The sequence below is a fragment of the Lepidochelys kempii genome, chromosome 10 (genome assembly GCF_965140265.1).
Source record: "Lepidochelys kempii isolate rLepKem1 chromosome 10, rLepKem1.hap2, whole genome shotgun sequence".
NCBI lineage: Eukaryota > Metazoa > Chordata > Testudines > Cheloniidae > Lepidochelys > Lepidochelys kempii.
The window spans coordinates 46,269,376-46,282,480 of NC_133265.1; the positions used below are offsets into that span (position 1 = coordinate 46,269,376).

Below are 13,105 nucleotides of genomic sequence, written 5' to 3' on the forward strand. Positions count from 1 at the left end.
CCACAGAGGATGGCTTTTTTACCTGAATTTTCTGTAGGCCACAGAGCCGGAGCACACAGTCCAATTCCTCTTGCTCATACAGTGAGACAAGGAGTGACACCATCCGGTCAGACTGGCAGTCACTCAGCATGGCCAGTTCTTGCACCTCCTGGAGCAGACAGACAAGAATAAACAAAAAAGCATTCTCAGCACAAGCCAAAGAAGCCAGAGAGCTCTGGTTAAGGTAAATACTGCATTTTCTAATACAAATGCTACAAAAGGGAAATGTAAGAACACAGGGACAGTTTCTGAGCATTCACTTTTGTGCTGTTCTGGTGGCACAAAGCAGCCAGAGAACTGTAGGGCTTTTGCCAGCATAAATATAGTAAAAACAAATGTAAAGGAGTACTTGTAGCACCTTAGAGACTAACCAATTTATTTGAGCATAAGCTTTCATGAGCTACAGCTCACTTCATCGGATGCATACCGTGGAAACTGCAGCAGACTTTATATATACACAGAGAATATGAAACAATACCTCCTCCCACCCCACTGTCCTGCTGGTAATAGCTTATCTAAAGTGATCATCAGGTGGGCCATTTCCAGCACAAATCCAGGTTTTTCTCACCCTCCACCCCCCACACAAATTCACTCTCCTGCTGGTGATAGCCCATCCAAATGTACATCCCTACTTGATGTTACCTGCCCTCGCTTAACAGGGAGTCTGTAATACGCTGGCCTGCTTATGTGGGATCATGAGGCCCTCTAGTGGCGCATTCCAGCAACTACAACAGCCCTTCCAAATTCATGGGTAATGTCTACGCAGCCCATCAGCAAGCCTCCCAGCCCAGGTTAGCAGGGCTTGCGCTGGTGCGCTAAAAATAGCTGTGTAGACAGTGCTTTGATGTTGCAGCTTGGTCTGAAGCCCACCCCACTCCCTAGGTTTCAGAGCCTGACCTCCAGCCCAAGTCACAACTTCAAAGCGCTGTCTGAAGAGCTATTTTTAGAGAACTAGTGTGAGCCCCGCTAACCCGAGTCTGTCGACCTGGGCTGGGAAGCTCACTGACATGGGCTGGGTAAAGTAGAGGTACCCTAAAAGACTTGGCCAGATCCTTAGGTGTTCTGGCTAGTGCTCGCTGGCTGCAAGAGCTGCCAAATGGCTCGGGAGCCTCCTCTGAGCCAAGTGTGAACTGCTGTGGCATACAGCTGGTGTTCGGGCTTGTTCCCCACAAAATCCCCCTGCAGTCAGCGTACGAGGACAGGACTGACGCTGCACTGACCCCAGGCTAGCTGTTCAATGCCATCTGGCCATTGCAGGCAGGTGTAATGCAGTACAGCCCTCAGAATGGAGCACTGTTTGTAAGAAGTGATACTAGCAGCAAGACAGACCAGTGGGCATGTCACACCAACTTTCACATCTGCTCTGATCTCCCATCTGTGCATGTGGGGAGGTTTGGAGTCTTGGCACAAGCTTGGTGCACTGGTGCTGAAGCTCCTGAGTTCAGTCCCTGCTGCCAACAGGCATGTCTGTACATGAAGGGCTAGTGACAGCAGGAGGGTTTGCTGCATGAACAGAAGCAATCGGTGACCTAGCTCCTGTTATCGCGATTCAGGCTTCATTTTGGAGGAACTGGATAAATGCAAATACCTTGGAGATTGGAGTATTTTTGTACAAACCAACCTGACCTGAAGATGCGTCTGTTTCCAAGTACTTGGTGCATCAGAGAGATGCAGATGGGAGGGAGCTCGGAAAAGAGCAACAATGGTTGAGGCAAAGAGTTAGGAGGAAACATTAAAGGGCAGCATTCTTGCTGCTGAGGGTAGAACATATCATTGTAAAGGGGTGGAGTTCCACACCCAGTCCAACCCCCTGGTCAGTTACTTCAAACCATCTGAAATTGTTCCTCGGGGCTGCACTGTTCTGTGTTGGCCTCAGGTGGAAGGTGACTAGGCTACGTCTTCTCTACTGAATTAGCTCGAGTTAACTCTTTGAGTTAGCTTTGCTCAAGTGAGAGCAGCCACACTGTGACCCAGCACTGGAGCTGCACAGAGAGCCTGGATTAGCAACACAGTATTTATATGACAAGCATAGAGTAGCTGCGTCTGCACTGCATTAGTAGCTCCAATCCCCAACCCCTGATGGGCTAGCTCACGCGAGTGTAAAGCGCCATTAAACTCAAGCTAGAGATTTGTCTATGTGCATGGGAGTTTGGTTGGGGTAACAGCAGAGTTATACCTGGTGCTAACTCTGCTGTGAAGACAGGCTGTTGGTCTGGAACAGAACAAAAGGAATATTCCACCCCATGTGTTCTCCTTGGATCACAGCCCATTTGAACTTCACAGCCACTACTTCCACCTCCCTCCCTCACACTGAATCCCCATCCTTAAGCTGCTCTTGCCCAGGTCTCTAATGATCAGTTTCTGGTCAAATCTCAAGACCTCTGCGCCACCTTCACCTCAACTTCGCTGTTGCTTTTGACACGTTATCATAGAATCATAGAATATCAGGGTTGGAAGGGACCTCAGGAGGTCATCTACTCCAACCCCCTGCTCAAAGCAGGACCAATCCCCAACTAGATCACCCCAGCCAGGGCTTTGTCAAGCCTGACCTTAAAAATATCTAAGGAAGGAGATTCCACCACTTCCCTAGGTAATGCATTCCAGTGTTTCACCACCCTCCTAGTGAAAAAGTTTTTCCTAATATCCAACCTAAACCTCCCCCACTGCAACTTGAGACCATTACTCCTTGTTCTGTCATCAGCTACCACTGAGAACAGTCTAGATCCATCCTCTTTGGAACCCCCTTTCAGGTAGTTGAAAGCAGCTATCAAAACCCCCCTCATTCTTCTCTTCCACAGACTAAACAATCCCAGTTCCCTCAGCCTCTTCTCATAAGTCATGTGTTCCAGTCCCCTAATCATTTTTGTTGCCCTCCACTGGACACTTTCCAATTTTTCCACAATTTTTCATCTTCTCTTCTCTTCCCGTTTGTAATCCTGTCTTCTCCTGGCTCACTGCCCTCCTCCCTCCCCACCAGCATTTCCTTCAGTGTCTCTCCAGGCAGCTCCTCCCCTGCCATTCCCTTGCTGCCTGCAGCATTCATTCTCCTCCCTTGTGGCATGCATTACCCAGTCTGTAATGTTTGGCTTTGCAATCTCATGAACACCCTTAGCAGACAGCCTCGCTGTACATCATAAATCTTCCAGCTGTTAAAAATGGTGATACTCTATCCCCAAGACATAAACAATCACAACCTTGACCCCCATACTTACATGATGCACCTCTTCTCCCTATCCTCTGTCTGCCTGTCTGTCGCCTCTCGTGGGGAAGGCTTGTCCCTCATTTTGTGTTTGTAAAGTGCCCAACAGATGGCCCAGTGGGTAGGATCCCAGTCTAGGACTAAAGACACCATCATTCAATCCCCTGTTCTCCTACAGACTTCCTGTGTGCCCGTGGGCAAGCCACTTAGTCTCTCTGTACATTGGGGAAAGCAGCACTGCCTTAACCCACTGCAAGGATAACTGCTTTAAAGATTATGATGTGCTTTGAGAGCGACTGATGAAAAGGGCTAAGTATTATTATACTGTGGGCACTGCTAGAATCTATATAACCAGATTCCAGAATTTGTCTGCGAGTCACTCTGAAGCCGCAAATGGCTGAGTCAGTGCGGAGTGATGGAAACGATTGCAGGCATGGTTGTGTTGACTAACGTATGCTGGCTACCATATTAATAACATGTATCATCCACACCATATACATATAAGTATACATTAAGCACAAACATTGTAACAGTGAGATAGCCTAAACTGGCCAATACTATAATCCTGTTCACTTATGCTAAGTATCCCATAACACCTTGCATTAGCTGAAGTAAGCTTTGGCTTAAGTAGACAGGAAAACTGTCAGTATCAGGACATATCATTGTTCCCTCATTGCAACAGAAAGTGAGTTACCCTATTTATAACCAAACCTATTTATCCTGCTACACAGGTGCAAGAAGCAGGAGGGCAGATGCCCTGTCCCGCATGGATGAACTTGCTGGGTCATGCACAACACCGCATTCAACCATCCTTATGCCATCACCCTTTGTCCTGGGATCAGTGGACAGGGACCTGGTGTCACTCATTCAATCGCTGCTGCTTCACAACCCCTTTGCCACCCAGACCTGCCAGAGCCTGGGTGATGCGGACCACAGGTTGGTTCAGAGTTGCGATTGCAGAATGGAATTCTATACTGCGGACAACGCATTTCTGTTCCGGACTGCCAGCCTAGATGCAAGGGTCTCGAAGGACGTTATGAGTCCCAGCTCGCCAGCCATTTTGGCCAAACTAAAACCAGGAACTTGGTTTTGTGAAATTTCTGGTTGCCTGGTATACACACATATATCAGGAAATACACTGACTCCTGCTGTGATCGGTGTTCCCGGGCCAAGAACCCTTGTGTTCTCCTTCAGTCCATATACACCCTCTCTCAGCCCTGGTCTACTGTGTCCCTGGATTTTATAGTAGAACTACCCCACTCCCAGGGATATACAATTGGGTTGGTTGCTGTTGATTACTTGCCCAAGGTGGCCCATTTGATCCTCTCTTGTGCAGTTCTCGCTGCCCTGGAAAACACCCACCTCTTTCTTGAACACATCTTTTGGCTCCACAGACTATTGACTGGCATTGTGGCAGACCAAGTCCCACAGTTTGTCTCCCATGTCTGATGAGAGCTCAATAATCCCTTGGGGGTAGAAAGCCCTGAACCGCCCTACTCTCCTGGCTGATGTAATAGCTATTGCAAATGCTACCTTTGTTGAAATGTGTAACAGAGAGCAAGTTGCTAGACGCTCAAAATGGGGGATCCATCGGCTTTGATAAAACTGAATTCAGACGTCAGTGTGGAATAGGACTCCATACCTGCAGAAACACCCTGTCCAACCCCCTCAAAAACCTTATGACCAACGGGCTGGAAAAAAGGGAGCGGTTATCCACCGGAAGGTGAAATGTCAATATAGCTGCTAGCTGTGTCCTAATTAAGCTAATCGCTAATCCTTGATGTTTCAGGTACAAAATATAGTCCTTCACATGCTGAACAGAAGCAAGGATGGGGAAGACCCTGCCCCCCACTTCAGCCTCCATCAGATGGAAAATCTTTTCCATTCAGCCAGGACGGGTCAACCTTGTTGATGGCTTTCTACTATTCAGCACTACCTCCTGCATCTCTCTTGAGTAGGACTCCTCTGCTGATGTTAGCCATGAAGCCTCCAGGCCAACAGGTGGAGAGCTTCGAGGCTGGGGTAGAGGAGACAGCTATGATTCTGCAAAACTAGGTCTGTGGGAAGTGGGAGCAATAGCGGGAGACTGATAGGTCCAAAAGCTGAGAAAAACAGTGTTGATGGGTAGAGTTGCCAGGCGTCTGGTTTTCAATTGGAATGCCCGGCCAAAAAGGGACCCTGGCAGCTCCAGTCAGCACAGCCGACCAGGCCATTAGAAGTCCAGTTGGTGGTGCTGCGGGTCTAAGGCAGACTAGTCCCTTCCTGTCCTGGCACCACGCTGCGCCCCGGAAGCTGCCAGCAAGTCCGGCTCCTGGGGGGAGGAGGGGTGGGGCTCCATGTGCTGTCCCCATGCCAAGCACCCGCTCCACACTCCTATTGGCTGAGAACAGTTGCAAATGAGAGCTGGGGGGGTGGTGCCTGCAGGCAAGAGCAGCGCACTGAGCCTCCTGGCACCCCCACCTAGAAGCCAGACCCGCTGGCCACTTCCGGGGTACAGCTCAGTGCCAGGATTGGCAGGGAGTGTGCCTTAGCCATGCAGCACCACTGACTGGGAGCCGCCTGAGCTAAGCCCTCACCTCAACCCCGATCCCCACCCCCTTCCCCAGCCCTGAGCTCCCCCAAACCCAGAGCCCCCTTCTGCACCCCAAACTCTTCATCCCTGGGCCCACACCAGAGCCTGCACCCACAGCTGGAGCCCCCACACCCTCTGCACCTCAACCCCCTGCCCCAGCCCAGAGCCCCTTCCCAAACCCTGAACCCCTCATGCCTGACCCCATCCCAGAGTCTGCACCACCAGCCCAGAGCCCATACCCCCTCCCAGAGCCCACTCCCCTGCCTCAGCCTGTAGCCCTCTCCCACATTCCGAATCCCTTGGCCCCATTCCCCAGCCTGGAGCTCCCTCCTGCACCCCAAGCCCCTCAGCCCCAGCCCCACCCCCAGCCGGAGCCCTCATCCCCTCCCACACCCTGAACCCCTCATTTCTGGCCCCACCCCAGAGCCTGGACCCCCAGTTAGAGCCCTTACCCCCTCCTGCACCCCAACCCCCTGTCCCAGCCCAGTGAAAGTGAATGAAGGTGGGAGAGAACAAGCCACTGAGGGATGGGGAATGTAGTCAGTGGGGGCGGGTTCCTGGGGAAGGGGTGGGGCTAGGGTGTTCCATTTTGTGCGATTAGAAAGTTGGCAACCCTACTGATGGGACCAAGCTGGGTTGATCAGTATAAGATTGGCTTTGTCCTGCTTGACCTGGCACAGAACTTTGAAAAGAAGAGGAATGGGGGAAAAGGATCCATCAACAAACCCAGCTGTGTCCTGCTCCGGAACAGAGCTAGTGACATTTTGGTTGTCCCTTGTTACAAGCAAATCCACTTGGGGAGTTCCCGAGAGCTGGAAAATGGACCTTACTATATCTGGGCAAAGGGACCCCCGTGGAGATTGATAAACAACTTGCTTAGGTGGTTTGCCGGCATATTCTGAGCCCTCGCAGAGACAGCCAGTTCTATTATTCTAGATACGCATCTTTATTTGGCAAATCATTGAACAAAACCTCCAAACTGCTGAGAAAAAATTCTTTTATATATTCCCCATCTGTAAATGGCTTTCAGTTTTTTGCAATGCACTGTGCAATCTTGTAACTTCCTTCTGGGGCTTGATTTTTACTTACACTTAAGCATTTAGACACACTGCTTTGCTTCTCATATCCTGCTACTGCCTTTTTGATCAATTCAGTCTTGTCTGCTTCGTCAAGAAAGGTTTTCTCATGGTTCATTGGAAAATGTTGTCAAATAGCTGATGTGCGACAAACAACACTTTCACAACAGAAAGCACAAACAGCATGGTCCTTTTGAATAAATCCAAATGTGTCTGTCCAAGGAAGCTGAAATAAACGGACATTTAACTTTGCTTTCTTAGGAGCTGACATTTTGTCAAATGTACCCCTCAACTTACAGTGGGAAAAAAAATGGCGACAGACAGCACGCACGTCAAATGCAATGAGCTCTTTCCATGTGATGTGATAGTGATGTAAGGACTTAAAAATATCCCAGTACAGTGGCTCTGGAACAATTTTTAAGGTGGGGGTGCTGAGCTGTGCCCCCTCTTGCCCCTGTCTGCACCTCTCACTGCCCCAGGACACTCTGCAGTACCGAGGAATGAAGAGATGTTGATGCAAGTCCATCGGGAGCCGGTCTCAACAGGCCCCGTTGGGCTCTGGAGTCAATGAACTCCCCTAGTTACAGGTGTGCTGTGGAGAGTGCTTCCTCTTAGAACACCTTCCCAAGTCCTTAGCAGAGTCAACCTCTTTGAATCCCTCAATGACCCTGGTATTGAATCCAATTTCCGATGCCTCTTCTTCGGTACTGGAGATGCTGATCTGCCCCTCACTACCAGTAGCACCAGAGGTGTGCTACTGACCGATGCCGAGGTGCTCAAAGCCCAGAGTAGAGGTCTCAAATGTAGGCTGCAGCACCTACTCCAAGAGCAGATATTTTAATCTGGCTGCTCTTTTTTTTTTCCAACTGGGCCTACATCTCTTGCAAAATGCCCTTGCATTTAAGGGAGCTGGGGTGTGGCTCACTATTCAGGATGGCCTTGCCACAAGAGTGTCAGGGCTTGAAACCCCGAGAGCGTGGCTTACATCTGGTACTGGGGCGAGTCCCCAACACTGCGTGCTGGAACCCACACAAACAACAAAAACAATTTTTTGTTTACTAAGAAACTAACTGACTGACTTAACTACTCATACGATACACAGGTGCTATAAACAGATAACAGGAAAGATTTGCAGAAGCAAGGCCAGGAAGCTCCAACAACCATCAGTGGTGACAGGAAGGAACTGAGGAGGGTCTGGAGTTGCTCAGCCCTTTGTGCCTACACGATGTGTGTGAGGCAGCAGAGGGCACTCAAGCTGTCCCAACAAGTCCTGCTAAAGGTAAAAACTCTCTGACAACTGTGCACGGGAGCACAGAAAGCCCTACTGTGGAATGGACATGTGCGATCACTTGAAGAAGAATGTGATTTCCCCTGCTTGAATGTGACCCCGAGGTAAATCAAGAGACATTGGAAACACATTTACATAAAAGGTAAACAAAGCCTTGGCATGGCACATCGCCTCTGCATTTAGAACGTTTGTTCTGTAGCCTGGACTGATGGAACCCTGAACAGCCTCAGGGGGATGCCCTGAATCACCAGTCCTGATTGCTGCCAGGAGCCGAGGGCCATCCCTCCCAGTAGGTGTGAAATGGGCCCATGGTGGTGCCGGTTGTGCCTGCTGTTGCCTAGCGCCTCCCGTAAGAGGAGCACACTCCTGGGAAATGCTCCCCACACAGCACTTCAGCCCCTGCTCATGCTCTGCCACTCAGCCCACACAAGCTCTTCCCTCTGGGAAGGGCATTGCACTGAGCTGTCTCCAGCAGCATCTGACATCCCTCCAGTGTCTCTGTCTCCAGGCTACAGCAAGCCAGCCTGTGGTGCTCTGTCCCCAGGCTGGAGCATGTAGGGTCCAGCATGGCTGATTCCTGCTGGCTACAGGATCCCAGGCAGGACTCTCTTCCTCACTGAGTGAGAATCCTTGGGCAGAGCAAAGACCTCCAGATCCCCCACTTTATGATGGTCAGAAATGCAGTTCCCCAGAGAGCTGCCAGACAAACACCCTAGAAACACAGTGATATGCCCATTCTACAGCTCATCCCCAACGCGCCTTTCAACATTCACTGCCCTTGCCTGGCCCCTGAACACACCTACCCCAACAGCACTACCCCAGGCTTCCACCCACCCACCCAAACATTCCCAGCTCCCCTCCCCACCATCCCAAATGTACATCCCTCCTTCTCTACACACTGAGCCCCTCAGCCTCTCCTGGACATATACCCCCTCCCAAACCTTGCACACACCCCACTCACACTATACACACACCACCCACACTACACAACCCCCACCTGCACACTGTCCCTCCTTCCTGCCCAACCACTGGCATTACTATTTCTGCTGCCTTTTCAATCCTGCTGAGAAAAGGGGCTGAAGGGAAGTTCAGGACACTAGCCTGAGGTCCCCAGCCAAAGGCATGATGGAGCTCACCGCAGGTCTGCAGAGCAAGAGTCGGATGTCGGTGACGTGCGGAGGAGGAGCCTGCAGCTTTGCACTCACGTGCATTACGTTAGAGAAAACCACCTGGAAGCGTAGTTCCACTTGGATGCCACATGGAAAAGTCAGTGTCTCCTTCAGCAACTCTGTAAGTGAAATCAGAGGAAGAGTCATGGCAGAGGCCAGAATGCACAGCACACCAAGCGCTCTCTGTCTCATTGCTGTGCCCTGTCAGCAGATGGGAATGATTCATAGATTCTACTGGACCACTGTGATCACCTAGGCTGACCGTCATAACACCAGCCAGAGAACTGCCCCACAATAATTCCTAGAGCAGACCTAACATCCTCCCTTGACTGAAAAATTGTCAGTGATGGAAAATCCACCATGACCCTTGGTAAATTGTTCCAGTGGTTAATTACTCTCACTGTTAAAAATGTATGTAGTATTTCCGGTTTGAATCTCTCCAGCTTCAACTTCCAGCCATTGGCTTGTGTTAGACCTTTCTCTGCTGGATTGAAGAGACCATCATTAACTATTTGTTCCCCAAGTAGGTACTGTTTTAGGGTAAATTCGTAGGCCTCATTACCACTTGTGAGTTCAACTGTAAGAAGTGAGCATAAGTTCATAAGATGTCACAGTAACCTGGAACAGCCAATGTTGGTGGGAAAAGGCATGAAAGGGAGACAAAAAGACTGAGCTAGTCCAAACAAAAAGGCCTTCTGATATAACTCAAGGATTGTGTTAAGATCATTTTTGGTTTACCAAGCATGATTTTAACATAGTCCTTGAGTGTGAAACCAGAAATTAGTGAACCAAAGTTGGTGCTTCGGAAACAAGGCCTAATTAGTGGACAAAATAATGAGGGGATGAGCTATTCTGCCCATCACTCCCTTTTGGGGTCCTTGAAGAAAAGAGACTTTGGGAGAAAAATTGGCTACTGGGATGAGATTCACAATTATGACTGCCACCCCCACCATCTCCTGGGACCCCAGGCCTTCATCATCCTGATCCTGAGAGATGTCCTGACTGGAAAGGGCCAGAGAAAAGGACCCAGATGACCTCACCACATCCACCAGCTCCAGCTGATTCCCAACCATCACCTGGGATGAAACAGGATTGGACCTTAATAATAAAGAGAGCTGCAGCCCATCTCAACTAACTTCTTCTCTGTTCTCCAAAAGGACAGTTATTACCAGCTTTGATACCATCTTAGAGACTGTCAGACACAGGGATTCTTCCTTCTAAAAACTCTCTCCAGCTAACAAGAAAGGGAACAAGGTATGCTGTTAAAATGAAAGCCTTATTTAATACTTTATATTGTAAAGGCTTTAACTGTGTTCCCCTCTTTTCTTTATCTTTAATAAAAGGTTAAAAGGATTTTTAATGGTGTGTTTGCCATGGGACTAAGTAGGCTGAAGTCTCTGTAGACCAAACCCCAAGCCTTAACACTGTTTAATACTGGACAGTGGCTAGGTTATGTTAATGCCTTTACATCTAAATGAATACAACAGTGCTTACAGACTCTTATCAAGTCACCCCTTAAGTATCTCTTTTTTAAGTTAAATAGATTGAGCTCCTTCCATCTATCGATATAAGACATGTTTTCTAACCCTTCTTGAACTGTGAACACCAGAACTGGATGCAGTATTCCAGCAGCGGTTACTCCAGCGCCAAATACAGAGGTAAAATAACCTCTTTACTCCAGTTTATGCGTCCAAGGATTGCATTAGCCCTTTTGGTCACTATGTTGCCCCAGCTGATTATCCCACCACGACCCTCAAATCTTTTTCAGAATCCCTACTTCCCAGGATAGAATCCCCCATCCTGTAAGTATGGCCTACATTCTTTGTTCCTAGATATGTGTGACAGAATATACCTAGGTGTTCACACCCTACATGTTATTGCCATAATTTTTGTACAAGATATGCCTTATAAGGTATCATCTGAAAACTCATAATTTACTGGTCAGTATGGTCCTGATAAAATTTGTGTGGCAACATTGTACGTAAAGTTATAACATTTCCCTGTATGATGTTATTAACACATGTTCCAAACCCCACAGCCCTGCTCAAACAGAGGTTGGCAAACAGTCTGTCCTAAACAAAGGAATGTGTGCTCTGCTTAATTTACCTTAAGCAGTAAACAGAGTCATCAAGACGAAGGAAAACAAAGGATGCTCACTGATGAGAAAAGGGGAACATCCTTCCACATAGACTTTCTGCCTTCTAGTGCCCAGCTGGAAATGTTTTTCAAGAGAGGGACTGAAACTTTAAAAAGAAGGGACAAATACCCCAAGGCACCCACTCTCTCTCTGCCTGCCCATCACATTCACTGCAACTGAAGCAACAAAGGAAGCAGTCATTGGACTCTGGGGGATGGGTACTGGTCAGTAAGACTGCTGAAAGAAAGCACATGGTGAGAAATTTTGCTTGAATCTGATATAGTTTAAGTTAGGTATTAGTAAACATTTTATGTTTATTTTCCTTGTTACCATTTCTGATTTTTATGCCTCATGACTTGTACTCACTTAAAATCTCTCTCTTTGTAGTTAACAAACTTGTTTTACTGTTTTATCTAATTCAATGTGTTTAAACTGAAGTGTCTGAATAACTATTTGAGATAATAACCCTGCACATTATTCCCTTTAAGGAATAACAGACTTAAAATATTTTGTACTGTCCCCGAGAGGTCTAGGCAGAACACGACATACATTTCTGGGGGGAAATCTGGGTCTGGGGGTGTGTTGGGGTCACCCTGCAGTATAACCCAGGCTGGTGAGAGTTAGAGTATAACCCAAGTATGGCTGACAGGCTGCAGTCACACACAGACACTCTGGGTGTAACTTCCATGCTGGTGGCTGTTTGTGAGCAGCCCAGGTGGGAGATACTTTATCAAGGCATTGTAAGAATGGAAGAACGGCTATACTGGGTCAGACCAAACGTCCATCTAGCCCAGTATCCTGTCTTCTGACAGTGGCCAATGCCAGGTGCACCAGAGAGAATGAACGGGACAAGTAATCATGAAGTGATCCAACCCCTGTCACCCATTTCAGCTTCTGGAAAACAGAGGCACCCAAGGTTGCAGGGCAGGGGTGACACAGCTGCTCATTAGTCTTGATTGTACCCTGGTATGTCACAATATGCATTTACATTTAGCTGTAATAAAATGCACATTGGTTGCTTGTGCCCAGTTTACCAAGTGACCCAGATCACTCTGTACCAGAGACCTGTCCTCTTCATTATTTACCACTCCCACAATTTTTGTGCCATCTGCAAACTTTATCAATGTTTTCTTCCAGGTCATTAATAAACATATTACATAGCGTAGGGCGAAGAACTGATCCCTGTGGAACCCCACTAAAACCACACCCATTTGATGACGATTCTCTGTTTACAGTTACATTTTGAGAGGGTGCCCCTCCTGTCCCAGCCGTTATTTTCTCCGCCTGCAGTGCTTGAGTTACCCCTGCAGTGTGGGAAGGTATGTATAGTTGTTGTAAATTGCTGGCCCATGGCTGGGCAGTGATCCCTGGGATACTCCTTGTGACCTGCCCTGGCCCAGGCTGCTACCCTGGATACCAGTGGATTGATCTCCTCTTTGAGCCTGCCACTGCCATTCTGCAAATTCCCTGCTGCTGCTGTTCTCTTTGCCTCATCCCATTATTTCCACTATAATTCCTTGGACAGGAATCGCTTCAGTGTTCAGCCAGCAGCTGAGTCATCTCCTCACTGGCCCCACTTCTTCAAGCCTGCTGGCTTATAGATTCATAGATTCATAGATATTTAG

At 48.5% G+C, this 13,105-nt stretch overlaps 1 protein-coding gene and 1 long non-coding RNA gene across 2 annotated transcripts in view; one reads left to right on the top strand and one right to left on the bottom strand.

Annotated features, from left to right (window-relative positions):
• The window catches only part of LOC140918548 (uncharacterized), a 46,374-nt gene extending 40,870 nt beyond the window's left edge, over nt 1-5,504 (top strand). The window contains exons 2-3 of the long non-coding RNA XR_012161224.1: nt 3,970-4,174; nt 5,028-5,504. This is a non-coding gene — a long non-coding RNA (uncharacterized lncRNA). The remainder of the gene's footprint in view (nt 1-3,969; nt 4,175-5,027) is intronic.
• The window catches only part of LOC140918547 (mucosa-associated lymphoid tissue lymphoma translocation protein 1-like), a 69,104-nt gene that overhangs the window by 12,895 nt on the left and 43,104 nt on the right, over nt 1-13,105 (bottom strand). The window contains exons 13-14 of the mRNA XM_073363254.1: nt 9,311-9,462; nt 23-148 (exon numbers count right to left, since the gene is read on the bottom strand). Of these exons, the coding sequence (XP_073219355.1) occupies nt 23-148; nt 9,311-9,462 (278 nt within the window). The remainder of the gene's footprint in view (nt 1-22; nt 149-9,310; nt 9,463-13,105) is intronic.